At 52.0% G+C, this 14,818-nt stretch overlaps 1 protein-coding gene across 1 annotated transcript in view; it reads right to left on the bottom strand.

Moving 5' to 3' along the window:
- The window catches only part of GALNT14 (polypeptide N-acetylgalactosaminyltransferase 14), a gene marked incomplete at both ends in the record, with an annotated part of 95,500 nt that overhangs the window by 11,694 nt on the left and 68,988 nt on the right, over positions 1-14,818 (bottom strand). The window contains 5 exons of the mRNA XM_081997852.1: positions 1,764-1,890; positions 6,283-6,386; positions 7,822-7,906; positions 8,577-8,664; positions 13,154-13,275. Coding sequence (XP_081853978.1) covers positions 1,764-1,890; positions 6,283-6,386; positions 7,822-7,906; positions 8,577-8,664; positions 13,154-13,275 — 526 coding nt within the window. The remainder of the gene's footprint in view (positions 1-1,763; positions 1,891-6,282; positions 6,387-7,821; positions 7,907-8,576; positions 8,665-13,153; positions 13,276-14,818) is intronic.

Here is a 14,818-nt window from a genome sequence, read left to right as displayed (position 1 = left end):
AAAAAAGATCAATATCTGGCAGAAAGGTGGAGATATATTTTGCTAACATCTCTGTTTAAACAGATGTACCACATGGCATCAGGTTTCCAGGAGCTGCTTCTCCTCTCAGCCTCTCAACATGAAGTTTAAGGCTGATAGGTACCATAAGGTTAATAAAATCTGAGCTCCTAATGCCTACAGAAAGGTTTCTGCAGGCCGCTTTTCAGTCCCTTGCTGATTCATGGTGCTTATTCCTCTCTCTCTAAGGCCACTGCAATAATCTAAGTGCTCTTGCTCAAGAGATGCCGAAGTCACAGTGTCTCCAGCTGTATCTAACCTTCCACAAAGTTCATTTTTTTTTTAACCTTGGCTTCCTGATCTCATTGGGGTTTATAAGAAACACGGGGATAAATGCCGAGGCTCTCACCTAGGCGTTGACTCAGACCTCCCCAAAGTCCCTGTGGGCTGGTGCCTGGGGTGCAGCCAGAAGAGCTGTACCCATTCAAGCTCCCCTTGCTCCTCCTGCAGGTGATGCAACGCAGATGCCGCCTTTTCGCTCAGGTTTGCAGCAACTCTGACAGTGGAGATTTTGCCACATCCCAGCCTCTTCTGCAAGAGTCTTATTTCACTACTAAATGCAAGAGTGACTTGAATGACTCTCAAATTTGTGCCCTCCTCCTTGATGCCAGCAATGCCCTGTGCCCCTCACTGCTGTCTTTTTGAAGCAAGGCGACAAGGTCCCCTTCCTGCCCCACACACTGCGTGGCTGGAAGTCACCTATTAGGTATAACCGAGAGGTGTAATTTGCACTCCCCCAGTTCGCTGTCTCACGCAAAGCGTGGGGAAGCTGCAGAGAGCCCGGATCAGTGGTAGCCCCGCTGCAGGCAGCTGGGTCTTCACAAACACTGTCGGCTCTTTGTAACACTGGCAAACCCACGGTAAAAGGAATGCCTGGTGTGTAAACACACCCAGATGCAGTTTAGCTGAGAAACGACCCTGCGTTAAGTATAAGTGGCCCCGGTGTTTTTCTCTGTCATTTGCTTAATGGACAATCTTCAGCCTCATGCTCTAAAAAAAGAGGAAATCCTTCCTGACTTCACTAGCTGCTCCCATCATCTTTCCCATGCTGATTCCCACTTCTGGACTGCCCCCTCCTTGCCTGCCGTTCCCAGCATCTTAGCCCATTTCAGCCAGCTGTTTCAGTACCCAAATCAGTCTATGTTCCTGTATGTGGGGACAGGTCCCCTTCAGCTGGGATGCCCTGGCAGTTCCTTCTGTGTCCCTGCCAGCGAGGTGCAGCCCATTGCTGCCTCTGCTCGCGAGACAGCCCAGAGGCGAAGCCACCGGCTCCGGCACGCTGCTCGGCTCCCCTCTCAGAGAGGCATCTGGAACCAAATTTTCCGGTTCAGCTGAACCAGGCTCAGCCCTCAGCTAAGGTCACTGGGTACTGACAGGCATGGCTGGCAGCCTGATTTCAGGTCATTACAAATGTGTTCTGATGACCTTAGGGTCTAATCCATTTGCTGTTAAGGTAGATAGTGCTCAGGGATAGCAATTTGTGTGCTGATGGAAGGTACCATATAAGTGTCCTATTCTTGACACTGTAGAAATCCTAAGGCAGAATCGTACTGACTTGCATTTTCTTCAGCTCAGGAGATTGCTGCACAGGGATATTTCAAAGTTTTCCAGACAAACTTTCCTCCCTCTCTTCTCTGCTCCCCCCTCCCCACAAGGCAGCACCTTACTCTATTTCACAAAAAACAAAGCAAGCACAAAACACTTACTTAATATAAGTATTGGCATTTCCCTCTGGAAAGACATATGGATGTTTCTTCCGGAAGACGTGTCCAACGCGGCTACAGGGGATGATTTCCAGGCTCCCTCCACACATCCACACACGGAAAGAGATTTCTACAAGAGAAGCAGCTTCAGCACCTTTCTGTCCTATAGAAGGCTGGATCCTGGTGTTACCTCTCCCTTCATCCGCTGCCACATTAAACTGGGGTAAATCAATTACCAGAGGGGCCTTCCTAAGCACAACTGCCTTAAAAGCGCATTTCAAAGCTTCTTGCGATCTATTTGAAGTCGGTGCACTTGAAACCTGCCTATAGCACAGCAGGTGCTATCACAATGGCAAGAGCGAGATGGTAAGTACGTCCCTTTTCATGCAGCCCTGCTTACATCGCAGAATTGTCTTGCCAGTTTTGGCACTGAGTCACTTCCCTCCAAAGGGCTGTCAGGTTCACCAGGAGAGGCCATGAATTCTGTTTATTAATGACTACAACGGTCATTATCTTTACGAATCCACCATTGATTCTGCAAAGTAAACGAGAGCTGTGCATCCATCACCGGTCCCAAAATGGATGGGAGCTTACCCTGCCCAGCACGTATTCCTGGCCATGAGTGCCAACACTGTGGTCCAACAAGGCACATACCTTCACACAAGCAAAGGTCAGTGGTAGGAAGGATTATACCAAGAATCTGGATAAGCTGTCAGTACAGAAAATGTCCCCCAGTTGCCCCAAGCCACCCTCTGGCTGGTCCACAGGGCCCTTCTCAAGGAAAATGAGCCCGTGGCCCAATTAACACCAGAAGTTATGGGGCTCTTGGCAGGGAGCTGGATGAAAGCCTACCTGGCAAGTTAGGACGGGGGAGCGGAACGGCTGATCTAACGGGTCCATCTGGTCCCAATGCTTGTGAAGCTATGAATCTGCAGCTATAGTGTCAGACAGTCATGCTTAGACAGAACCAGCATGGAAAAGAAAATAAATTAAGAAGAAAAGGCTTCTGCAGTTCTTTGCAACCTATTTCATCATCTGTTGACAGCATAGAGCTATATGTAGCATGTATCTACTCCAAAGTTACAAACTCCTTTTTACTCCCCCTCTTGCCCCTGCATTTAATTACAGAAGTCAGACAGACACCCATTGTCTTTGCCAGCTTGTGCTCCTGGCTGTCCCCTCACATACACCAGCACAAGGATGACTTGTCTCCAGATCAGATGCTGGCAAGACAAGCACCTGTGGCTAGAAGGCCATTTGGGCAGCGTGGACAGAACTCCTCCTCCTCCAGCAGCAGGCACTGCCGGCCCACAAAGCTGCCATCCCTCCAAAAACAACTCACATCTTCAGGGAGCAAAGGAGAATTGGAGCCTGGACCTCCAAAGCCTCCTCAGCTCAGCCATGAGGTGCAGGTTGCTGCAGCGGTGGGAGTCAGATTCAGGTCGCTCTCGTCCCCGCTCCCAGCACGCCCGCCTGAACCTGAGCCGATGGAAGCGGGAGGCTGGCACAGCCACAAAGCCCTCTTGCCTTGATGCCTGGGTCCAAAATTCAAGGCTTGAGCCCATCCCCAAAAGCTGGCCCTGGCAGCAAGGGCCAGCAAAGGCTGGGGTGGGAAAGCACAGGAAGGAGGAGTATTTCTTTCCAGAAATTCCCTCCCCTTCTCTTCACTGCTGTATTTACAGGCAAGTGCTGCAACAGCAGCTGGAGCCTCACCACTTTCCCCAGAGCTGGGTATTAACAGGCCAATAAAATGTGCCCTTGTGCCATGTCCTGGTGCTATATTGGGAGCAACCTTAATCCCAGCTGCAGGGAAATGAGATTACGGCAGGACGCGGCCGCTCAAAGCTGCTGCGCTCGGTTCCCCTCGCACGTGGCTGTTGCTGCCATTTGCCTGTGTGTCACAGCGCCGGCCGCACCGCCGGCGCGGCTGTGTACATCAGAAGGGCGCCTGATAAAAGGGGGTAATCAGCCAAGCAGCTGTGAACCACAGCGTGGCTGCTGCATCGTGCCTTCCCCTCCTCTGGTCCTTCTGCTCAGCCTGGGAGAAGAGCAAGCTCCCTGAAGTGCTGCAAGGGAAAGACTTGCACCATTCAGTCCTCGCCCGCTCTTAATTTAAAGCCTAATGAAGAGGTGGGCTGAGGTGATCTCTGTGCACGGCGAACTGGAGTCAGAACACAGTGCTGGAGAGGCAGGAGATGGCAAGGAGTCCAAGCTCTCTGCTTCAGGCACGTTGCACCCTGCAGACCCTGCTCCGGTCCCAGCAGAAGCAATTAAAGCAGAGGTTTTGGCAGGTAGGGATGAGCCACGGAGCCACCTGTGGCAGCTCACAAACAAGGTCTCCAGAGAAGCAGCCGAGAGCTAAAACGCCTCGGGAAGAGGTAAACTGAGGCACCAGCGAAGGCATGGCACGGGGCCAGCTCAGAGGAGCCAAGGGAGCAGGAACCAACAGCGTGCTTCACCTGACCCTCGAGAGATGTCTCCAGTGCGGGTGGCCCCCAGGAGAGACGCGAGCAGCACGCTTTGGGGTGCACTGGGCTTGGTCTTAGCTTGGCAAAATACCGTCAGCGCTTCTTGCTGGCCTGCAAGTCCTTCTGCCATTACTCATCAATTCACCTGCAGAATATTAAGTAAATTTAAGTAGTAAAACACCTACAACGTCATCCTCCTAACCCAAACACACTTGCTTCTGTTTTGCCCGAAGTCTCCAGCCCCCTCTAGCCGCCCAGGCAATAACACTGAAGGCAGCAGCGATGCTCCCCAGGACCAGAGTCCTGCATCCCCTCAGGACTTAAGCTCCCAGAAAAAGCACAGTTCACTGCAAGTGTCCAAAATGAGCGGCCGCTCGGTCGGCTCCCGCTCCCCGTCACCTGCCCAGAGGTGATCGGGGCCAGCAGGGTCACAGCTGCCCTCGCCTGCATGCAAAGCGGAGGTGGGACACGTTGCCCTCGACTGCTGCGCCTGCAGGAGACGCGGCTTTGAGCCGGGCACGCTTCCGCGCTCAGGGCGACGGGCAAGAGGGGATCTGCCCTGCTGCTACGCAGACCCGCACTTTTTTGTCGCAGCGTTACCCTGCCTGGCTTCCCCCCGCCACGCCAATGCCGGGAGGCAGCCTTACGCCCCGTGGCACAGTCGGGCCCGGCCTCCCGGGGCATCGCGCTCCATAGGATGGGCCGCAACCACGCGAAAGGAGCGCAACGCCGGCCGTTGCGCGGCGTCGGACGAGCTGCTGGGATGGAGCTCCCCCGCAGGGCAGGCTGCTCCGCCACTGCTCAGCTCCCAGGTGCAGCTCGGGCCGGCTGCTGTCGGAGACGAGTGCCGAGCAGACGGACAGCGGGTCAGGCACGGCGCAGCAGTCCCTCTCCTTCCTCTCCCTGGCTGCCGCTCCCCTCCTGGGTTTCCTCAGAGCCACCCCACTCAGAGGAGCAGATGCTTTGGGGTCAGTCCAGTGACAAGACACCCACCCACAGAGAGAAAGCACGAAGGAGCGAGATCCTACTGCAGAGCGAGATATAAATAAATAAAATACGCTAGAGGAAAAAGACGTGTGAAGGAAACAACAGTGCCAGGCAGAGGACGGGTTACTGCAAGGCGGCAGCGTCTGTTCCCTTGGATGACTGACAGCATCGCTGTATGTGTTAAGACACAAGGTCCTTCCTTGCTAGCCATACTCTCCAGAGGTGTGGGCTATTAAAGCCAGGTTCTGATCTGTCTCCCTGACATTGAATGCTTCCCCCTTCTTTCACAGATACAGTCTCTTGCTCTGATCTGCAGCATCGCTATGGCTTCAAAGAGAGAACAGCCCAGCCCGACCCAGCTCCGCTTGACATGGGGGACAAGGGACAGGCTGGTATCTCTTTCATGTGTCCTCTTAAGTTTGCATGCAGGAGATCTCTTAATGCCCATCTTGCCCCATGATAACGGGCAGAGGTGACTGAATTTAGGTCAGCTCTTAACCTTTTTTTTTTTCTCTTGTGCAGGAAAAATGATAGCGTAAAGGAGAGCCTGGCAGCGCTCAGCTACCTAGTGATACAGAAAGGATAAGCAGCCATGTTACTTTGTCACCTGCTTGCAGTATGCTGATGGAGCTACTGTTTCAGGCACTCTGCAAATTCAGGGAGGCACTGATGCCTCAGTTCATAGCTTCGAAATGCTGTCATTAGACCATGGAATAAGACACATCTTTGCTTTATTAATGAGAAAAGAAGATCAGGAAGGAATAGGAGGGTGCATGTGGTGTCCTCTCATCTGTCGGTGACACCAAAGCTGAAAACTCTGTGGTTTAGGGTATTTACCCACAGAAAATCAAAGCAGTGTGGAAGGCAGGGAGTCCCAGGTTTGCTCACTTCCCATCATTCATGGCTGTTGGATCCCTTACTCACCTGAGACCGTAACTTAGGAATGTAAGTGAGGGAAACCACACAGAGCATTCAAAGCAAAGTCCAGAATGACCTTGTATCCATCTGGCATGACTCAGGAAGAGAAGCCAACACAGCACGGCATAGGAGGAAGAAGAGTGACTCACCGAAGTTCTCCCCACCCCAGATGTCCATGGCACTGTCGTACTTCCCCAGGTGGTTGAACCAGGCTTTGTCGATCACAAACAGCCCCCCGGCAATGATGGGAGTCCTGCAGGATGGGGAAGGGAAGAAGGGACACGCTCTCAAACACTGCTGCAGCACCTGGATGCACAGGAGCAGCCCTTCCCTTTGCCTCCTCCTCCTCCATCATCAGGACATTACCTATGTATCTCCTTCTCACCAAACAAAGGCAACACACCTCAAAAAGCATCTGAGCCTTTCTTTCAGCTGCCTTTGTATTTTGCTGTCAATCATAAATTGCCTGGCACTTAATGACTGGCTAATGCACCCGTCAGCACAACTCCTACAAGCACGAAGTTCACAGTCCTGATTGTAGGCTTCAGCATCAAAAATGCACTTAGCGCTCAGGGGGTTATTCACTCAGATGGGCTTTTTGCCTGGAGCCAGCCTATTAAGAGCACCATTCCACTGGGGAGGGGAAGGCAGAGCCAATTCAGAAGGGCTTTTTAAAAGCCATCACTAACTGTGTGATCTTTATTTCAAAACAGGGTTATTTTTCATTCTTTGGATTAGCTAAGAAAACTGTACAGAGAAGGTCCATGGAGGAGGGGAGGGCAGACCCAGAAGATAGCTGGAGAAGACTTGCCATTTGCTGGCACAAGTGCCGTCACCATTCAGTTGCAAACAGTGTGGATGCCTTAGCGGAGGCTTGGGAGGAGCTGGGGTGGCTGCTGTGCCAGGCTACTCTCCACAGCGCCCTACATGGCAGGACAACCAGGAATGCAAGGCGAGCCTTTGGGAAGCCAGCGAGAGCTCCTGTTAACAACAGCCTCCTAAGGAGAAGCAGTGCTTTGCCCCGCTGCGAGCTTTCTGAGGCCCTGAGCTTCCCCCAGCGCTGGGTCTCCTCCATGCCGCCCACCCCAGTGCTTCATGGCCGGGGATGCAGACACCAGCACTAGGCTTGCTGCCAGGAGAGATCTTCAGCAGAATGAAGGACTCCCTCCATCCCACGGCATGAGGACAGATGGCATCTCTCCCGTTCAGTTTCGCTATCTCTCCTGCACATTCTGAATTTCTGAGGAGCCTTCAGCAAGGTCCAGAAGAGCAGCGCTGATCTGGAAAGGCCGGACTTGACAGCACGTTTTTATCAAGTGGGCTGAGGACACTGCCTTATTTTTAAGCGATAGCTGAGCTGAAAGAAGCAGAAATCTAGAGCACTACGCTTTTTCCCTAACCATATTCAGCCTCCTTAGCACTACCAAAACACAACTCACCATAAATATACCCATTCTACCTTTGTAGCACCCTCAGGCTTTGGTGTTGGGATGTAAAGCCGTACTGCAAAACCCAAGCTAGCCAGGATCTCGCTATAGGTATTAGAAGTTCAGAGATGTCCTGGAAGGAATATCCCACTGTTATGGGTGACACCCATGAGGTCAGATGAGATGCCTGCCCTGCCCCACGTTCCTCAGGTGCCTCCTTCCCCATGTTCCTCAGGTGCCTCCTTCCCCCTCTTGACTTACTTAATTGGTTCGGTGGGATCAAGTCGTTTGGCTTTCTGCTCTGGGGAAAGCTGCTCCCATTTGAAATGCAGACTCCAGTCAAAACCTAAAACCAAAGCAGAGAAGTACCATGGGAAAATTACAAATTGGCATGGATTAGGAGGCAATACAGGCTGCAGAAGCTGTGTTTGGTGGAGTATTTTCTCCACTTCCAAATGACTTAGGCCATGGAGATGCAACTCTTGGGAGAAGAGTCCAGTGACTAACATATTTTACTACTGCATGTGAACAAGAAACAACATATTGCATTGCAATTGCAAAGTCAAGCACTCTAAAGGCAGGAAAAGTCAGAATTAAAACTGCTGCTGAAACCTCACTTTGTCCCCTTGTGCACAGAGATACACGCTCCGATGGATATTGCGTGCTACAAATAGCACAGGCATACTAATAAGTGCTACAGTCGCATCCTCCATTTGTTGCCTAGACATCCCCCATCTCCTCTGGTCGGCAGCCCGGCTTTCAGTGCTGCCAAGGGTGGCTTCGACATGACCCTTCTTTCCTGCTTGACCGCCTTACTCGCTGTAGCAAACGCCATTCCTCACGCCATGCTCAGCTGTCTCTAACGTTGCCTGAAAACAGCCAGCGGGGAGCACGGAACGGTGCTAATGTGCTTTCTGCAAGATAGCAGGAGCCAGCGGTGTGGTGCAGAGCCACCAGCTCCTCGGGCCAGCACGTGTCCACACCACAGAATGGATGCCCACAGGGCTTGGACTTACCTCCTCTGAGGTCCGAGGAAGCCGCCACATACGCAAAAGTGTCCAAGTTGATGATGTCGATAACGGGGCTGACCACTCGGGTGGAATCCTGGAAAGCAGAAGCGAAACGACTCATGACTTCAGATCACGCCGCTCAGACTGGTCAAGGGGTGCCCTAAACACCCGGAGACACCAGGTGGCTGGAAATCTTGGTGTCATCCAGGTTTGCCAGGGACAAGCGCCCACCACCGCCGCTTCCACCTCAGCCATCACATCAGCTCAACCAAGGAATTAATGGCAGCAGCGCCAAGCAGCAGAGTGTTGCCGGGAGCCAGGGGCACGCCGGCAAGAGAGGCTGGGAAGGCTGGCGCTGTCTCTGCTGGGAAAGACGCTGCGTGCTGCTGGGCCGCTGAGCTGGCACCTCGCACCGGCTTTGGCTTCGCCCGTGGTCTCTGCCTCCGCAGGCTGTGCGCATACCCGGCACCCAGCTCGGCTGGATGCAAAGCTCCGCCTGCCTTTTGCAAATTCAGGGGTGTGTTCCCCTTTCACCTGCCTTAAATACTTTCTACTGGATTTCAGAAGCCAGGCGACGAACAGGCAGTTGAAACGACACAGGAAAAACACAGACAGTCAAGCAGCTTAAATACAGGTATTTTTTAAATGTACAAACTATGGGGACACAGTTAGAGTTTTGCCAAAGGTGTGAAAGGGTTAAAAAAAAAAATCTGAATTATTTTCAATAGTTGGTGGTGATTTAATTAACATCTTGTTATGGGCAAAGAGATTATACAAACAGTTATGAACAAAAATACCTACAGGAGGAAGAGACTCTGACAGCTTTGACTGGTCTCTTATCTCCCTTTTTCTTTTCAAAAATCCAAACTCCAATTATAGCTCAAACTTCAAGCTTTTACCCTTCCAGATCAAATTGTTTTTCACAGCCATGCAAAGGAAAGCATCTGAGCACACAGGGCTTGCTCTCTTGCTGGGAGAAGACTTTGTTTTAGAAATTAGTCCTAACAAAGAAGTATTTAAACACAGCTGTAGGAAGAAGCAACCCAAGGCCATGAGCAGAGAGCCGGACTAGAGCTCAGGTTTTCCAAATGAGCATGACAAATACTTGGTATTTCCATAACAACATCAAGTCAGGTTTCTTAACGTGACTTTCTTCGAGTCAAACATCCCACTGAAAAGGCAAGGTCTGCTGTACCTACCTACCACCGGGGGAAACTCAAGTCACGTCCAAGCGCAATGAACCTTTCAAGCCCATCGTAGCTGCTGCACAGTGCAGCCCAAGCTGCCACAGCTCAGCATACCCAAGCATCCTTAAGTTGCCTGAGGGTAGGGGAAAGGTTTTAAGCAAAGCACCCGCTTTGTGTGCAGAACGCTGCAGGGAAAGAATCATAACTAGTCATTTAAAACCTGCCCCTCAAGCATCTTACTGGTGAGCACTTCTAACTACCTGACACTCATCCCCAATTTCAATTCCACTCCTACTCATCGCACCGCACAACTTCTTGCAAGAAAATCCCCTTTACATCTTGGCTGAGTGCATTACTGCAAAATGCTAGCCTTCAGCAGTGCAGCCTTCTCCCTGCCTCACTTTCCCTGTCATGTCCTGGGAGCATTTATATTTACTCAGCTTTCATGAAGGTCTCTCTGACCCTCAAAAGAAAAGCACGGCATGCTCAAGAGCACAGAGCTGTTGCTATGATTTATTTTGGGTTCAGCACCAGATTCTATTATAGACAGCTTCACCTTTCTGTTTTTTTGATACCCTTCCATGCCAGGACATGTTAATATTAAAAACACTGAAATCTTCAATCCTCTTTCACATGAAATTCTCAAAAACCTGTGAACGCGTTTCTCCAATACACTTCTCAAACCAAATTATGGAACTAAATCAACAGGAAAAAACTCTGAAAATTATCCTGAAGACAACAGATACATTTCAACCTCGGAAAAAGACCTTGACTCCAGCTTGTCTCCCAACCTCTACATCATGACCTTGTAAAGGTTAACAGAAAGAGCCATGGTTGCTCCTCTGGCCCCACGCAGCGTTATGCAAGGTGAGAAGGCCAGGATGCCCCTCACCTGCCTCCCCCCTGCTCCCAGAGACCATCAGACTTGGGGGAGGGGGGGTGTGTGCTTGAGTTGGAAGTGGGGGGTCACCATCCACTGGTTCATCCCAATGCCATTTGCAAATCCAGCTTTGGGGCGAGCTCGTTGAGTCATACTGTAAAAATACCTTGGGCTGGATAATTACATTTTTAGAAAAGTTACTCAGTTTAAATGCACCATTAATGGCTCTAGAGATATTTGTTCCGTAAGTAAAAACAAGAGCCCGTGCCCACGCGCTCATAGTCACACGCTTGCAAACGTGCTGGTGTAAAACACCCGCTGTCACTGCCCCTCCCTGGGACATGCACCCTCCCAGGCACAGGTCCGAGACCCTCACGGACCCCCTCTCTTCCCCCCACTCCCCTTTACTCGCTCTTAGACTTTCTAGTCCTGCTTGTTTCCAAATTCATACGCTGGGCACGTGCTGCCCGCATCCAAGAGGGAGCGCTGGGCTGCGGGGGGATGCTGTCGGCTGCAGGGGAAGCGGGATGCGGGGGGCTGGAGGGGCACCTTCCTGCGGGTGCACGGTGGCAGACACCGGCTCTGGCGCTTCCCACCACGGAAAGCTGCAGGAATAGCTGCTCCGGCTGAGAAAAGAGAAGCAAAGCGACGTGCAGGGTGGCTGGTGGTGGCGAAAGCGCCGGGTGTGCTTCGAGGCGCTCACCGCTCCTTTGCTTGAAAGTTAAATCACATGAGCTCAAAGCAGACTGATCCCAGGAGCAACACAGCGAGAAAAGGCTTTTTCTAGGCGGCTAATCCTCACGGCAGCGGTCAGACGGGGAAGCTGGCTCTTTAGCACAGCCTGAAGGTGGCAGCAGTAACATTTCATACACTTCACTGATCAATATTTTAACCCTGATGGACAGGATGGGTACGGTGGGCCTGGGAAAAAGGAAACCGGGGGCTCTCTGCCCTTACCCTGCAGCTTTTGCGAGCAGTTAAAAAGCAAGCGAGCGGGACGCCACTTGCTTTGCGAGACCCTCAAGTTACACTCTTCGCGGTAAGTCGCCCGTGCTGCCTGGGCTGCAAGACTCTGGGAAGGGCAGCACAAGCAGCAGCGCGAGCTTACAGACTGCCTTACGTCCAGCCGGAAGAAGATTTAACCCATAAGAGCGAATAAAAAGAAGTCCATGGAGGTGACGCACGCATTTGATGCTATATCCAGACCACGACGCAGTGGAACTCCTACGGCGATGCCACACGTGGCATCCACATCCACCTACCCCAGGCGTGCTGAACAGTCCCGGAGCTACGCAAGAAAGCAGCTCTGCCTGCCCCTTTCCTGCTGCCACTGCTGCCCTTCTCCTGCCAAAACACATCAAAAGCCTGGGGCAGGCCAGCTACGAAGCTCGAGTGAGGTATCATAGCACACGTTCTCGTAATTCCACCGGAGCTGCAATCAATAATATGAAAAAGCCATTTCCATTATATTACCATTTATCAGCAGCACTGTGGTCCAGCCTGCAAACCGAGATTGGGACCTCTCCAGCGCTGGCTGTGCTACGAGCGCCAGCAGCACTGGCTGCCCTCACCCACCACGGAGGGACCTGGCCTGGTGCTGTGCCCCAGTTCCCCCCGCCCCATCGCTGCACACCGGGGACGCATAGCCCAGCCATCGCATATGGAGGCGTGAAAAGCGGGATGCTGTTGACGAGGGGCACCGTGAACACCAGTTGAGCGGGTTTCTCCATAGCCCACTGCCTCGGCTTCCCCTTGCTCCTCAGCTATCCTTATTTCAATGTATTTCAGTAGTCTTAAACTACCGAGGAGTAGTTTTTTAATCAGGAGTTAAAGCAGTTTTCTAATCAGGAGCCAGCAGTGAGGCAAGGGTGGAGGAACGAGGCACGGCGAAGGGAAAGAACCACGCGTCCATGCCGGAGCTGAAGGCTTCGTCCCCTGCACTGTGCCAGCAGGTCACCAGCACAGAGCTCCCTCCGACAAGCAACAAGGTGCCGGGAGCCTCCGTGCACACGTCTGGCGAGAGAGTCGCCGCCAGGGAAAAGCGAATGTCATTGTCTGCTCCGAAATCAGCAGAATTTAAATCCTATTAAATCAATTTATTAGCGCTTAATTTGCATGAAATTAAATTCGGCCCTTCTTATTCAAGGAGCCGTCACTCCCTTACATCATCAGCACTGAGCATTTTACATGAGCCTAATTAAAAACTCCACAGGAGCACTGCCCACGTATTCCCCTTTCACCACTCAACCTGTGCTTGCCGGGTAGAGCACCACTGCCCCGGGAGGCACCTTGTCTCACCCATCCACACGCTCTCCCAGTCATGGAGACAAGCCTGCTGCTGGGTGAAGGAAGACCAGCAAAGGCCACTTTGCACCCCAAAAGCTCATCACTTTCTTACATGGATGCTTGCACACAGCTGGTTACAGCTGGGTGGTCATGCCCATTGAGAGGGAAGAGGAGGTGGACATCAGTGATGTATCCCCTGAAGGTGGCCCTGGTCTCTCAGGAGCACTCACCTCTTTGATCCTCTGCAGCAGAGGGAGCAGCCAGTCCTTATTCACCTCGCAGTGACTGTCGAGGAAGGTCAGGACTCCTGCTTGTGCCACATCTGCCCCTCGGATTCTGGACCGAATCAGACCTGTTGAGGGACACACCACGTCAGCTGCCACCCAGATGGCTGGGCAACGTCCCCGGGCTCCTCCAGCATGGTCTCCTGCACTCACGCATCTCCTGGGTTTTGACCCACCTAAATCCCATTCACATAAAACATGGCTCGGGTTCATTGCTTCCTTCCTGGTGCTGCAAGGCATGCCAACTGTTTCCCGAGGTCACCAAAGTAAATAAATGGCTTCACCAAGATTAATGATTGACGACATTTACGACAATCCCTAATTTGTGCAATTATTTCTGCTGTCACCTTCTGGGGCAAAACACAACTCAAAATGCTTTCATAACCCCCTGCAGGTAATAAATCTAACACAGATGTAAGTCAGTGAGGAATGGGTCAGGATAGTCGAGAGTCGGATCACCTCATGCCAGAATTAGGCTTTTCTTAGACTGCTGTTCTTTTCCCTGCTGCGTTCCTTTCCATGTCCCAGCAACCCCCAAATCTCTCTCCCACTCTGGGGGCACTGCTGACCTGCAGCTCAATGGGAACACATTTTCCAACAAGGAAAGAGGGTCAGCTCTCAAGGTGCTAAGAGCCCTCTTGGCTCATCAGGGCCCTGACGGCAAATTTAGAGTCCTTTGGAGCTGGAGATGGATTGCTGCGTGCGTTTGTGGGAGAGAAAAATTAACAAAGAGGGAGCTCATGGTAAACAGCTGCACGCATGGATTTCACACTAGACTCTTTGGCAAGATCACCGCCCTTAAAGATGCTCTGTTCCTATTTATACAGGAATCAACCAGCTTTCCAACACTCCTCCTGCCTGCGGCCAATGCTCAAGTGAACGGCAACATGAGAAAGGAGATGGTCTGTGGGCAAACAAGAGGACACGCAGGTTGCTCAAGGGGAGCAGAGCTTCTTGGTGAAGCAGAAACAGCGAGTAATATGAGGGCAGAGAGGGGCAGATAAAGATAGAAGGGCTTCAGGGAGCAGCCACACAACAGGTCCATGCAGAAGGAGGTTACTGACTTTCATATTAAAATTCCCTAGAGGAAAGGGGTCAAGGAACAGCCTCTGAGCAGGAGGGAGAGGGACAGAACAAAGCCTGGAGCAACCCAGCATTTGCCGAGGTCACTTCCCGCAATGCGGGTTGTCCCTGTATATCTCTTTGCAACTTCTAAGATCTTGTGGGTAGGCACAGAGTGCTGTTCCCTCCCCAGCCTTCCCCAAATCCTGGCAGGTCCTGAGTGGTGCAGCTTCAGTGACGTATTAAGTGAGGTAAGCTCTCCAGGCTGGGTTCCCGAGTCCTGACTGCTTTATAGAGCAGCAATACCTACAGGTCCATCCAGCACTGGGGGTGAGCACATATGTACCCCCGTAACACAGGAGAGAAAGGTGAGAAGGAGGTGCGGGTCTATGGAGACCTCCCCTACCCTCCTGCCAAAGCAGGTATGTCTCTTACACCCATGGAGGGGTGATGCCACCCTGACCTGCAGAGCTGAGACCTGCAGAAAGACTCCACAGACAAACCCTCTCCGTTCCTCAATCTCCCCAACCTGACAAACGCCTGGACTCA

This window comes from Phaethon aethereus, assembly GCF_964289735.1.
Source record: "Phaethon aethereus genome assembly, chromosome: 3".
NCBI lineage: Eukaryota > Metazoa > Chordata > Aves > Phaethontiformes > Phaethontidae > Phaethon > Phaethon aethereus.
Note: the sequence above shows the minus strand (reverse complement) of the source record. Positions and strands in the feature narration are given on the sequence as shown.